Source organism: Pan troglodytes, chromosome 10, assembly GCF_028858775.2.
Source record: "Pan troglodytes isolate AG18354 chromosome 10, NHGRI_mPanTro3-v2.0_pri, whole genome shotgun sequence".
Lineage (NCBI taxonomy): Eukaryota > Metazoa > Chordata > Mammalia > Primates > Hominidae > Pan > Pan troglodytes.
Window position 1 is genome coordinate 41,322,327 of NC_072408.2, and position 14,817 is coordinate 41,337,143.

General features: G+C 43.7%; 1 protein-coding gene across 3 annotated transcripts in view; it reads right to left on the bottom strand.

Annotated features, from left to right (window-relative positions):
* The window catches only part of NCKAP1L (NCK associated protein 1 like), a 45,522-nt gene that overhangs the window by 10,337 nt on the left and 20,368 nt on the right, over positions 1–14,817 (bottom strand). For all 3 annotated transcript variants that reach the window (XM_016923270.4, XM_054664206.2, XM_054664204.2), the window contains 13 exons: positions 14,032–14,113; positions 13,792–13,850; positions 13,432–13,577; positions 11,945–12,077; positions 11,526–11,645; positions 9,237–9,382; positions 8,820–8,951; positions 6,023–6,241; positions 4,392–4,522; positions 1,415–1,512; positions 1,188–1,281; positions 947–1,029; positions 525–605 (listed from right to left, as the gene is read on the bottom strand). In XM_016923270.4, the coding sequence (XP_016778759.1) occupies positions 525–605; positions 947–1,029; positions 1,188–1,281; positions 1,415–1,512; positions 4,392–4,522; positions 6,023–6,241; positions 8,820–8,951; positions 9,237–9,382; positions 11,526–11,645; positions 11,945–12,077; positions 13,432–13,577; positions 13,792–13,850; positions 14,032–14,113 (1,524 nt within the window). The remainder of the gene's footprint in view (positions 1–524; positions 606–946; positions 1,030–1,187; positions 1,282–1,414; positions 1,513–4,391; positions 4,523–6,022; positions 6,242–8,819; positions 8,952–9,236; positions 9,383–11,525; positions 11,646–11,944; positions 12,078–13,431; positions 13,578–13,791; positions 13,851–14,031; positions 14,114–14,817) is intronic.

Consider the following 14,817-nt stretch of genomic DNA (forward strand, 5'->3'; position numbering starts at 1 on the left):
TTCTTCCTCTCACCATCTCCTGTAGTAAATGGGGGTCGGAGGCAGGTGATACAGACATAGAGGAACCAGAAAGCTTAAGGATGGGAGGAAGAAAAGGCCAGGAGAAGAAAAGACTGAGGGCAGGCAGGGTGAGAGGGAATGAAAGGAACAAATCTTCCTACAAACACTACCTAACCTCAAGACTAAAGAGCAGACTTGTTTGCACATAGTTTATCTAATTTGCACAGTGCTCATATCAGGTGAAAACCTACAGATACTATCCTAGGTCTTACCCCTCCCCCTCCAGTAATGTCTCCCCAACCCTCATAGTGTCTCCCAGCCTCCCACTTCTCTCCATCCCCCTACATCTTGCCAGCTCTGCTCTTTCTCTCCAAGAATATTCATCTGACCAGTTTTCCTATTCAAACCCTCGCCCTTATCCCTATGGTGTTCTTCAGAACCCGCTCTCCCTTACAAGATCCTAGCTACCTCCTTTTCAACAACAAAAGTCTCCTAATTAGATTCTACTTTGCACTCCTCCATACCTTGATGTCTGTGTCTGGAGTGACAAACTCCTTCAAGCACTCAATGGGACCCATAAGAAATGGGCAGTGGGAGGAGAAAACCTGGAGGAAAGAGAAGGTAAATGAGTCCACCAGACCATGACCAATGCCTTCAAAAATAGGTAGAAATAAAAAAAAAAAAGGAGGGGCACTCAATTTAGATAAGAACCTAGCCAGCTTTCCAAGCCATCCCTCTCCTTATGCCTCTAGGTTTCCTAAGCTCATTTATTCCTAGGGATCTTCTAGGATCTCTGCCAAATTACGCTCCCTCTTCTCAATGCTCACCAACCCTTTCTGAAGCAGAAGTTAAAACTGATTCCCGCAATACTTCCACAAATTCTCATACAAACCCTACCCACAGAGGTATCTGTGACTCTGTGACAGACCCCTCCCCACCAACTCACCTCCCGAAGTCCCTCTTGGGCCATGGCCCTGAAACTGAGGATAACCCCAATGATGGTCATTCGCTTTAGCACATTTTCCGCCCCTGAGGAGAAAGAAGCGTGTTAGAAAAGATAATTTAGAGAGGGATTGGTGATGATTTTGATTCTACAGACCCAGCCTAGCCTCCAGATTCCTGAAAACCCTGTCATCTGCAATGTGATTCCACAGCTCCTTCTCACTATAGGGGAAGAGGATGCTTACCTGTCAGCTGGGGCAGCAGGGAAGCCATCAAGTCCGGCTTGCTAAAGTTGGATCTGATCTGAACAAGTATGTCCATGTTTTCCACCACCAGCTTCTGTAGTCCAGGAACACAGAGACATTCAGCAGGAAAAGAAGAGACCAATGTTACATCTTCCCCCCCAGTCTCCTATACCCACCCTCTTTCCTCAAGGTAGGATCTTTTCCCCAAGGGATTGTTTCCATAGTACCTTCAGCTCCACAATCTGAGAGGTCACATGCCACATCAGGTTTTCACTCAGGAACTTCATGCCATAGGGGCCCAGGAGTTCTGCCAAGGCCCGCATCTCTGGAACAGAGTTACAGAGGCCCCAGATGGGACTCAGAAGGCACTGGAGTATTTGTACAACAGCTATAGGGTAATTTGAATATTTAAAATGTTTTCCAGCAAGAAAAGAAAATGAGAAGTCAAGGAGCAAAAATAGCCTAAAATCCTACATTCAAGTGACAAGTCTGGCAAGTCTATGGGACATTTACCCTCTCTCCACTGGTACTCACACCAAGACTTACCACAAATGATAACTAATTACTTTACTTTCCTATAAGAATCTATACTTTCCTGTGTTCCTTTATATGACACTTGGGTTTGACTCTTGCTGTACTAGCTATACTAGTTTTATTAGATGTAAGACCTTAAGTCATTGAACCTCTCTGAGCCTGGTTTACTTCTCTGTAAAATGAGGATATGAATATCTGCCACGAACAACCCACAGAACTGATGTGAGAGTAAATAAGATACATTATAAAAACTTTGGAAAATATATGGATAAAGGAGTATTATGATGATGTTATGAGTCCTCTGAATTATGTGGCATGGGAAGGATCATCATGGTTTTACAGACAAGGGGGTTAAGTGCTTGTCTGAGGCCACTTAACCACAGCAGGGGCTGGTACTGGAAGCCTAGTGCAATGTCTTACTGCCCCTTACTGCATCCCAGCAGATACAACTATTTCCTCATCTAAGATCTGATGTTTTTTGTATGTTTTTCCCTTTACTTCCCTTACTTAGTGTCCCACTTTCCAAATTTTCCTCTCCTTGAGCTACCTTTTCTTTTTTCATAATCAACACACATCCCGCAGAGTCTCAGCTCTTTATTCCTCTAAATCCTTCTTTTCTCTAGTCAGTCCCAGTGTTTTATCCCTTGCCACCCAGCCTGCTCTGGCCCTTTGTGAATTAAATAAAGCCTGCCTGGGGAAATCCCATGTCAGAAACACTAGTGACAAATCCAGATAGGAAGGAGCTCTAGCTATGATCTCTGGCTGTGGGCCATCCCAGCAGGGACAACCATGAAAGACCAGAAGTAACAACAACAAGAGACCAGTAGAAGAAAGGCAAGTTTAATATCGCTAATAAGAGTTCAGAGAGAAATGGAAGTCAAGGCTCCACACTCAAGTCTTTCAAAGCAGGACCAGTGATCTCCACCTTCATCAATGACAGAGGAAATGGAACTGGTCACAGCCACTGACACAGAGTCTTGTCCACAGTAGATGTTAGACATTTTTAGAGTCAACCTGTTTTAATAGGAAGAACTGAGCTCAGAACTATGAAAGGATTTCCTGACCGATCAACTTGGATAATGCCGCAATGGCTGACAGAGAGGAAGAAGAGCTGAATCGCCCTCTGTAGCTGACAGAAAGGAGACACACTGATCTACCAGTTTGGATCTGCCAAAGCTCCTTACTCCAGTCTTCTCTACTCCCAGCTAGCAACCCTAGGGCATCCTTCTCTTTCCATCTATCTATTTTTGCAGTAGCATTGCCCCATCACTATGGCAACCAAGGGAAATTGGGGTGGGGGTGGTAGAAGGGGGAATCAGCATTACCTCCTGCTGCTTGTCATTTGTCAGCAAGACCTAAAGCTGATTTTAGAGGCTGCCTACAGTTTGTGGGTAGAGTTGATGAGAAGGGGACATCTGAAACCTGCAGCAGGTAAAGTGTAGGGTCAGCTTACTGATGGAGGCGGGATGATGGGAAGGAGGCAGAACTGGAAAACAGAACTGTGTACTTTGGCTTTCTTAGCACCCCCCAAAGAAGAAGACTGGAGAGGACAGCATCACTGGAACATCTTCTCCCTGTCCCAGATACTATGCAGCATCCCTGATTTATATGGAGGTGAGAGGAAGGAGAAAGAAGTAGGATAGTTCATGAATTAGTTGGTAAAAACAAACCTATTAAAAAGGATCTTGTAGTTTCAAACCCTCTTGAGAAAGGGAAAGGCTTCCCATCTCATTCACTACACACTCCTTACCTGCCTCCCCCTGAGACACAAAAGCACTTCTAGACACTGGAAGGCAGCGCTGTACAGTGCTTAAGCCCCCAGTTCCTGGAGTTTGACTGCCTGGACTCGAACTCCAAGTCCTACTATTTATGAATGTGTGGACTTAGGCAAGTTCCTTAAACTCTCTGTGTCCCAGTGTCCTCATCTGAAAAACGGGAATAAGTGTATCTATTATACCTCAAGGCTGTTATGAGGATTAAGTGAGTTAATATGTATAAACACTTAGAACTTAGCCCACAATAAATGCCATGTATCATCTCATCATCGTTATTATTAAACATCAGCAATCCAAACACTGGCTAAGACTCTAAAATGTATCCCTAAAGCATAAGACGCTGGCTGGGCGCGGTGGCTCATGCCTGTAATCCCAGCGCTTTGGGAGGCTGAGGCGGGCAGATCACAAGGTCAGGAGATCGAGACCATCCTGGCTAACATGGTGAAACCCCATCTCTACTAAAAATATATATATATAAAAAATTAGTCCAGCATGGTGGCATTTGCCTGTAGTCCCAGCTATTCGGGAGGCTGAGGCAGGAGAATTGCTTGAACCCGGGAGGCGCAGGTTGCAGTGAGCCAAGATCGTGCCACTGCACTCCACCCTGGGCAACAGAGCGAGACTCCATCTCAAAAAAAAAAGAAGAAGGAGAAGAAGAAGATGCCATGACAGCAGACCACTATTTAATAATTCCAAACAGGAGAATGTCCTCCTTACACTTTATCCCTTACCCTTCACTATTAGGTTGGTGCAAAAGTAACTGTGGTTTTTGCAATGAAAAGTAATTGCAAAAATTACTTTTGCACCAACCTAAATACATGTCCTAGTCTTTTATTCTCTGTGCATTGAAGGAAGGGCTCAGCTCCTTGACAAGAAGACCAGGCCCTGAGCTCACCAGAGATGTCAGAGAACTCCTCTGCACTGAAGTTCTGCTCCCCTTCTCTGGGCAGGCTGACGAAGGCCTGCATGGCTGGGGAGAGGATGATGGTCCCACTGCTTGCCTGTCTAAGCAGACTTTCCAGGTACCTACAGGGTTGGCCAAGAAAACATAGATTAGGATCCAATCCCTTCTCCCTACCAGCATTCCCTACTACTACCACTGAGCTCAGAAAGAAAAACTCTGCAAAAGACTGGGGTAGGGAGAAGAAACTCAAAGAAGATGGCACAATGTTCTAATTAACACCCCAAGCTGATGGATCAAAAACAACTGGCAGTACTGGAATTCCACTTTGCCTCTAACCTGGAGGGTATTTTGCTATACCGTCAAATGCAATAGCATGCACTCCCCTCCCTCAACCACTGCTCTTTTCCAACAGCTGTATTCCCCTCACCCTTACCCTCTGTCAGGTAAGACAGGTTCAACCTGGCAAGAAAAAAGTCACTACTTAATTAGACTCCTTTGAAATATACTCTCAAACCTCCTGGGCAAAGAGGTACCTGTGAGCACAGGTCATCAGTCTCCAGATATTTCCTCCTGACCTCTGGGCAAACTTAAAGGAGCTGGGCTACAGCCAATGTGGGTAGAGGAGGGCTTGACCAACCCGCCTCTCCCAGGCACTTGCTCTGGGTCTGTATCTAATAGACATCACAAGCTAACTGCCAGTGGGCCAAACCCAGTCGAACTTTTTTTTTCCTTTGAATTTACGCTGAAACGGCTGACAGGGGAAGAGGGGCTGAATCACCTTCTCTGGCACCTATGGAAAATTCTTTATCAAAATTTTGAAACAGATTTTTACATAAAAAATAAGGATTTAGTAGGGCAGCAATCAGGTGGAGCTAAGCGGTGGCTGTTCCCTTTAGAGGGGTATTCTCTCTCCACCTCCTCAAAGTCTCTGCCTGGCCCATGTGGCACATCCATTTACCTTTCCTGCCTGGCCCCAACTGGCATTTGCATTTGCAAACTTTGTTTCCCCTTGTTCTGGGGGGTTCTTCTTTGCAGCCTGTCGCCTACTGAGCTGATTTTGGGTTAAGAGCGCCACCCAGTGGCTTGGGGAGGTAGAAATCCAGCTCCTTTCCATTCCTTAACATGTCAAAGGAAACAGTGCTGATTCCCACCTTCTCCAGTTGCAGGGAGGAGGCCCCCTTCTCTATTAAGAACAATAGTCACATCTGGGGACAAGGAGACGTTCCAGAGAGATGGTAGTAGGCAGATGGTTTTCAGAAGGAGAAGTAAGGGCAAAAAGAGAAATAAGAGAACTTTGGAAAGAGGAAGAGAGATCATTTGAAATTGAAACAGTAAGAATTCAAAAAAGAAAGGTTAAGAACTAGATATTAGAGGGAAAAGGTCAAATAACTGCAGGGTAGGCTGAAGGATGTTCCAGTGAGGGTGAGAAGGAAACTTCGTGGTGGACAGAAGGGGATCTGGGCTTGTCTCAGGTTATTGCTCCATTCCTCAAGGAGAAGCAACCCTCCATTTTGGAGTCTATGACCCTGGGAGCTAAAATGCTCGGGCCCTGAGGTCCTACCGTGTAAAGGAAAAAGTGCCAACACAAAGTAAGGCAGTGGGAAAGCCTAAGCAACACTGACCAGTTTGTGTAGAGTGTGGTGATTGTCTGTTCCCCACAGGAATCCAGTGGTTGTGTCTGCTGCAGGAGGGCGTTGCGGATGACTCTGGAAGCATCTGCACCCAAAAACTGGGCCAGTGACTGTATGAAACCAATGTATGCTTTGACTCCTGCCAACAGCTCAGAAGGCCGTACGATCTCCTGGGTCGTGGCATTGTAGCCAGCCAGCCACACAATGGCTCTAGGTGATTTAAAAAAAAAAAATTAGAATTACAATCATAATGGTAAATATAGTAACAATTGTTGAGTGTATATTGTGTTCCAGGTGCTGTGGTAGGATTTTACTACACATATTATTTCATGTAAACCTCATAGTAACCTAATAAGCTAGAGACAGTTATTATCCTCATTTTTATAGATGAGGAAACTGAGACACAGAGATAATAAATCATGGCTGAACACCACACAGCTGGCAGTGGCAGAGCTGGGACTTGATTCCAGTAACATTTGATCCCTAATTACTGTGCTTTTCTTCCTCCTCTGGAGAAATAGCTCAGGTAGTAGAAGACCTGGGCTCTCTAATTCCATCTAACTCTACCTGACAGTTCACACCCTCTGCATTCCCAGTGAAGGTATTTATCTTTTCTCCTTGAAAAGAATTAGTTCCGATCACTGCCAGAAATGGAAAACCATGCTTAGAAATCCTTGGAAGTATATTATAATCCTGAGTAGCCATGGCACGCCAGGGCTGAATAGAGATCATGCGTGGCTGGCATGCAGCTATAGGCAACATTAGAGAGGGTAGAATAACTATCCACACTATATTATTGTAGGGGCACACCAGCAAGACCCCTCACCACTGGACCCCCAACTCCTTTCAAAATACCTCCCCCAAGTATCTGAGATTTCACAATTAGAGTCAGTCCTCTGACTAAGGACTTTTTTCCTTGTTAAAATGTAAACCACAGAGGAAAGAGGTAGTTTTTTGTTTGTTTTGTGTTTTTTGGCAAAATGCTTATGGCAGGGGAGGGGATGGGAAAGGTGGGGCTGGTCTTTTCCACAAATGAAAGGGAAAAGGTTCTCAAGTACCACTTAAGGGAAAATAATACAGAAGGGACAGACTAAGGGCAAGACTGATCTAATTTAGAGTTAACACTGAGGCCAAACCTCTAGGCCAACCTTAGGGCTTTGGGAACAATGATGTCAGTGAAGCAAGTATCAGAGATTATTCGGGTAAAACTTGAATGTCACACTCATGCTGCTCCAGGGCCTGGAAACCACCGCCAGCATCTGAAGGCTTGCACATGGGCCATTATCAAACTGTCATCTTCCTGACATTGTGTATGCAACTGAGACACTTTCTTCCTTGTAGTTAATGTGTATGTAATGAAAACAAACTAATTTAACTTCACCCAAGCAAAAACCTCAATTGAAAAATAAATTTGCTTCTCTGACAATCAAAACATAGATTCATAACTGGTTTCCCTGCTTCTGTCCTTGCCCCCGCTAATGCAGCCAGAGTAAAATATTGAGTCAAGTCTAATCACTACAGCTTTGCACAAAACCTACCAGGGCTCCCCATTTCCCATCTCACTCAGAATAAAAGCCGAAGTCCTTACAATGACATATAAGCGCATACACAATCTGCCACTTTTCTGACCTCCCTCACCTTACATCCTACCAGTCTCTCCCAGGCTCATAGTGCTGCAGACACACTGTCTTTCTCCATGTCCCTTGAACCTAGAAGGCATGTTCGAAACTCAGAGCCTTTGCACTTGCTGTTTCCTCTACCTAGAATGCTCTTTCCCCAATAGTTACATGCGTGGCTTTCTCAGTGTCCTCACAGGTTTACTCAAATGTTACTTTCTCGAAGAGACCTTTCCTGGACACTCCATCTAAAACTGCAACACCTACTTCTGCCACCACCACCACCACCAGCACCAGCACCGCACATACCTCCTATCTCCTTTTCCCACTTTATTTTTCTGCTTGGTCCTTATCACTATCTAATCTACTATGTATTCTGCTTTCTTATTTTGTTTATCTATCTTCCCCACTAGAAGTAAGCATGGAGGCAGAGGTTTTTATTTGTTTCGTATGTTGCTGTATAAACAGCTTTTAGAATACTCCTGACACACAGCAGGTGTTCAATAAACATTTGTTGAATGAATGAATAAGCTACTTACGCCAAAAGAAAACACAGAAGTGTTGAGACTTATTCATAATAATTCTTCCTCCCATTCACCCACTTGCAGACTGTAGTGCCCAATTCCAATGTGCCTCTTACTTTACGGGGCAATGGAGTGAAGCGCAAAGTGGAGGCTAGGGATGTATTTTATTAAAGCCTAACATATGTCAGGAGCTTTGCACTCATTACTAACCTTAATTCTCTACCAACCCTCAATTACGGGTAATTCTCAATTATCCATAAATAAGGTAAATACCATTATCCTTACTTTACAAGGAAGGAAACTGGTTCAAATAAGTTGGACGATCTGCTCCAATGTCTTAGCTAATGACCAGGTTGTCAACACAGGTCTGCTCACTGCAAAGGCCTTGCTCATTCTACTAAACCAGTGGTTTCAATTTAGGGTGTTCATCAAAACCACCTATAGAGGTTTGGGGTTCCTTTTGTTTGCTTTTAATAGAGATGCTTGGGACCTATGCTAGACTGACTGCAACAGAATCTCCACCGTGTGGCATGACCACCAGGATGAATGCAATGGGACCCAACTTTGAGGACCACCATACTATACATAGAGGTATATGGTATGGTATGAAGACTACTGTCCAAACAGAGGACAAGGAAAGAGTGATACCTGTTGAGTCTGGCCTCCAGGTGGCTGCTGAGGTACTCAGAAGGGAAGATAGTATGTTCAAACACGGAGAAACTGTATACATGATTCATTGTCAGTGCCAGTTCTGTCAAGTTTAGGTGTAGCTTGTCCATGCTAGAAAGGAAAATGAGCCTGGATTACAGGTCTGGCACTGCCTGCTAATGTCTAGGAAGGACGTGTTGGGCCCATGACCCAGTTTCTAGGGATACTCAGCCTAGAAGAGGACACATTGATGTAGACTTCAAAGGCAAAGCAGGAAATTCGCATTTAAGTGCTTTTCCATGCCCCTCATTCCCCACCATGACTTGCGCTCTTTTCTTTCTGTGTCACCTTCCCTCTTTCCTTTCCTGCCTTCTTTGATGCAATACCCAGCTGGCCGTCTAGGGCCCAGGTCCTCACTTGGTGACAATGCTGCGGTTCTTCCGGTGACTCTCAGCTCCTGGCTTGTCCCTCTCGGGCTCTCCTTTTCTGGGAGTCTGCCTCTGCTTCCTGGTTTTCTTGTTCTTGGCTTTGCTGATTGTAGTGGCACAGTGCTTAGGTAGAAGCTTCAGAAACAAACACAGGTAAATGGAGAAAGGAGATTTGTTGCTAAAACGGCATCTGACAGTTATAAAAAGGTTGTTGTCCATTGTTGTCTGTTATTTTATCTTTCTGCCTTCCTCTCTCTTTCCTTCCACACACCTCTTTCTTTAATGGGGGCCTATTCAGAATGTGCTCACCTCTTTCAGTTTTCATAAATATCTCTGTGTGTACAGGCTGTAAGTCTCAAGATGGCAGTGTCTTTCTGGGATCAGAGCCTCACTCCCACACCCACATCCTGAGAGAACCTTTCTTAATGGAAAAACTCAAGTATAAAGAACAAGATCTAAAAGTCCCACTCAGTTGTGCTTTGCAGGGTCTTCCAATGTAGGAAAACAGTTATGTTTTGCTAGATGGGACAATCATCTCACATACTACATCCCTTCCTATTCTATCTCATGAGACAGTTACCCACATCACCACAGCCCTCCAAAGATTTGGAGTTCACAACGTGGCCAGCATTGTCTTTCCACTTTTTTTTTAAACAGCATATTTCTTGCTAATTAGCTTAAACATCAACCTGGCATCTCTTGTCTTCACTCAGACATCCTAGTCAGACATCTCCTTCAGGGTGACTGGAATTCTCTCCATTTACTCCAGAGCTGCTGAGCATGAGCAGGGCATGTCTGGAAGCTCCTCAGTTGAAATCACTCTGAGAGCAGCATAAGACCCACACAAGGAAACCAGTTTTGTTACTTTTAGTCATGCCTTCTTTTTTTAAATCCAAACTCTTGGCTGTTTCAAAAAAATCAAGTCCACCTTGATGGAAAAAGATGTGTCAACCCTGAGATTGTGCAAAAAATTATGTGTCTGTAGCAGATTCTGAAAGCAGTTCCAAAATATGTAATTCCACTAGTAATGGCAATGCCAGTAATTATTTACTCAGAATGTTAACTTTAGAAAGCCTCTACTCATTTGGTTGCAAAAGTTCTGGTATGTGTGAAAATTATTCGCATCATGTTTTAGTCATCCCTGAGATAGCACAGAGCAAATCTCTTTACCAGTGTTCTTGCATGTAGTAGTTATTCATATTGACTGATGATCTCTTCTTGGCTTTCTCAGCCTTTTGGCTGAGATTAAGCATATTGAGTAATGAATATACCTGCAATTGTACTCATTTGCATATCTTCTTGCATTAATTATTTAAATTTCTTTCAAACATGTATTTATACTCCCTTTTCTCTTAAACTGGGACATTCTCCAAGGGCAGGAATTGTGTACCTTCCTTCTGGGTCCCCAAAAACCCAGCACAGGGCTTTGTGCCCGGTAAGTACCAACTAATATAGCAGGTAACATTTATTGAGTGCTTTATGTCAAATATTAAATATACCCTATTTAATCCTTAAGACACTTCGGTAAAGAAACTATTTTTATCCCCATTGTATGTAATTTGCATATGAAAAATAAAAAGGTTAAGTAATAATGTAACTGTGCATCTGTATACACACACACACACACACATACACACACTCCCCTTTACCAATCCTGACTCAAACCCAGGAAAGGTGGGTAGTCTGGAAAACCCAGAAGACTCCAGGGCAACCGCAAAACAAGTTTCTCATTTTCAAATTTTCTGAAATTTAGGTTGAACTAATTATGACGAGGTGCTAAGAGTCAGTCAAGGGAGGAGAGGGGAAAAATAAGAAGAAAAAGGCAAGAAAGCAGCCTTGAGGATAAACACAGAAGAGGTGCTTCAAAATGTCCAGATAGCCACAGATTAAGATGCAGATAGACGGAAAGATGAGACAAGACAGGTGACCTGGGGGCCACTGTCCTTAGTATGTGTACGCAGGGCAAAGGGAGGAGGGGTAAATTAGAAAGTTAACTCATCTCTCAGAACTCTTCAAGTGAGAGCACAGATTTTGTTGGAGTGCAGCTGTTCAAATAAGAGTATTTTTAGACACTTCTATCCAGTCCCAAGGGAGGAAAGACTGAAGGGACTACACTAAGAAAAGAATTCTGCCATAAACTCAAGTACGGAAAGGCCCTAGCCCTACTTCAGAGAAAGAGTTACTGAGCTTGGCATCTGAGAGGGAAACAAAGTTAGATAGAGGGGAAGGCACTGAGGGCTGGCAGAGGGGAGAGTGAAACAGAGAGGGCTGAGTCTACCTGCTCGCTCAGGTTTCGCTGCTCAGCACAGATCTCCAGGACGCAATTGCTGGTCTGCTTGGCCAACTCTTCCAGGAAGGAGTTGCAGTGGTGAAGACCATGGTTCTTGAGGTGGGGGTACTATGGGAAAGAGGGACCAAAGAAGAGACTGTCATCACCAGCACGGCCACTTCTTCCTCACAATACTGCTCTCATCCCTTGCCTGAATCTTACAGAAGATTCCTACCCATTCCTACAGAAGAAGAAACTGAGGCCCAGAGACAGGATACATTCTACATCAAGCTGAGATATTTAGGGACTCATATCATACATCTATGTTTATACCCTTTCTGGGACCAAAATCAACCCTTGGAATTGTGTTTTGGGTGATAAGGATGATGACTAGAAAGATGACAGGGTCTGGAGATCAGGATACCTACCTCCTCTGGGCACATCTCATGAGTGCAGTGGACAAAGTGAGCACAAATCAGGGGGAAAGCAATGGCATAACGCAACATGGTAGGTTCCTCCAAGGTCATGGCAAACATCTTCTCAAAGATACGGAGATGAAAGCTGCAGAGAAACGGGAAGACTTTAAATCAGGATTTAGTCCTTATTAGTAAAGTGGTGAGTGAAAAATAAAGGAAAAGAAAAATAGAGTTTAAGAGCTAGTCCCTTTGAGGCGGAGAGAATATTCATTCTTTCAAAAAACATTTACCGATATTTACCACTCCCTCCTTAATTTCTGTAACCCTTAAGATAGAACGGAACCCAAGAAACTTAATCCTTCCAGACTTTTATAAAGGACCCCAGGCAAGTTTAATGATAATCTTCTTCCCTTTCCTTGCACAAAATTTGCTATTCTTCCCTTAGAACCTTGGCATGATTTGGGCCATTCCCCCTAATTTAGAAGTCCTTCAGTAGTGTTAATTCACATTCCTCTCAAAATTTAACACTCAGGCTCCAGAAAATCTTCTCAAATTAATCCCATGAGACTGATCTTTCCTCAACCCATGTCCTCTCAACTTCATGTACTCTTCTACACTTTCTTACATTTGCAAGTACTATGTTGATGTCCTTTTCACATATAGGTATTATATCTCCCCAACTACATTGCTTACAGAAGGCAGAGACAACACATTGTGTTTTGTTGAATGAATGAGTAAGCTACATACTCCTTGTTTGATCCTTCAAAGGGTGGAATTATGTACAACAGTGGTCACCTAAAAACATCAAGTGCTATCTAAGAAAGACAAACTCATTCAGCTCATTCTCCAAAGTCCCTATTCTCTAGGCCTCTCACTTATTTTCACTCCTGTCCACTAAAACTCAAAGTTTTTCCTGTTTCTTTTAAATCACAATGTTCCTAGAGTTAAAAAAAAAAAAAAATCTGAAGACGTTTCCAAAGAGAGGAGATTGAAACTAGACATATGGGCTAACAACCCCAGAGAAGGGAAGACTATGTAAAATCCAAATGGCTTTCCACAAAAGAACAAAAGGGAATACAGAACAAAAGGAATCAACTTCAAATTCCTATCACTTAAGATTATTGGTAAAAAGCTGACACAAGTGAGCTGCAGAGTTTGAGCACCTTAAGGAGATCTCAAAAACAGTAACACTTTCCAATTGTCTAGGGGAATGACAGTCCTCCGCAGAGGCCAGGCAAGAGAGCAAATGAAGTGATGAAGAGCTCTAGTTCAGAGCTTGGTGGCTCTCGCCTGTAATCCCAGCTACTTAGGAGGCTGAGGTAGGGGGATTGCTTGAGGCTAGGAGTTCAAGACCAGCCTGGGCAACATAGTGAGATCTGTCTCTTTAAAAAAAAAAAAAAAATTATACAAAATTCTTTGAAGTAAGTGGCATAATGGAGAAAAAAATGAAAAAAGGAAACAATAAAACTTTTTAAAGAGAGCTCTGAACCAAGACATACCAGAAAGTAGACAGATCAGAAGTTTCCACCAGCAATTTTTCTACTGAGTCCAGCATTCGGGAGTGGAAGACAATGAGGTTCATCACCTTGGCTAAGTCAGGGTTCTCATGCAGGTGCAGAGGGGCCTTAGCCACGCTAGTGTATGCCTGCAGTTGGAGTTGGGAAAGGGTGGAGAAAAATAAGATGAATGAAAAGGGCCCCCAGCCTTGGAATTACAGTTTGGCCTGAGTATGTCTTGTCCAATTAGCAGTTTTCAAAGTTGACTCACTCCATAAAGCAAATTTAGGAGATAAAAAGAGAAGGGATTGTGGGGGAGGAAGAATCTGAGGATGAGAATCTTTAACAGGAACAGATCATTACCTGTAGGCGGAACCAGTCCAGCCTCAATCCTGAGAATTCAAATTTTTCTCCATTATCAACTGCAAGAAAAACGGAAGTATAAAAGGAAACAATAAACAGCACACCAATATCCAACTGCATAGAATGGTAGATCCTCTTCAAAAACATCTTGTCCTACTTCCTGGCTCAAAGATCAATATTTCCAGATAAAAGATGTTCATCCTCACATATGTCCTGCCTCCCCCACTTCCCTCCAGTTACCTTGTTTGAGATTCAGAGAGGAGAGGATACTGACGAATGAGGACATGATGATGGACTCCTCCTCTGGACACACAGACAAGTTCTAAAAAAGGAGCTGCAGTTACTGTCAAGTGGGCACAGGTTCCCCAGGACAGAAACTGGGACCAAGAGGCTCAGTCAGCGTATGAAGGTAGAAAGAATTGCTAAGTGTTAAAAACAGAGAGAAAAAGCCAAGCAAGAGATGAAGGAAACTTTCCGGGTTCCCTGCCATTCTAACATCCAGTTTCTCTTTATTTTTCTCTCCTATTTCTATGTAATTTCACTTAGTGGGGAAAAAAAGACCGCTGAGATTATTAGTCCTTTCTTTTTCTTTTAACAAATATGAAGGGGCAGATTGGACCTTTTTTTTTTTTTGAGACGGAGTCTCGCTCTGTCGCCCAAGCTGGAGTGCCGTGGCGCGATCTCAGCTCACTGCAAGCTCTGCCTCTCGGGTTCACGCCGTTCTCCTGCCTCAACCTCCCGAGTAGCTGGGACTACAGGCGCCCATCACCATGCCCGGCTAATTTTTTTTGCATTTTTAGTAGAGACGGGGTTTCACCATGTTAGCCAGGATGGTCTCGATCTCCTGACCTCGTGATCCGCCCGCCTAGGCCTCCCAAAATGCTGGGATTACAGGTGTGAGCCACCGCGCCCGGCCTAGATTGGACCTTTTGACACCCAACTTACAGAGCATGAGATTCAGCCAGAGTGGTTTCAATAGGAAAATCACTAGGGATCATCCTGAAATTTCCAAAGTATAATCAATTA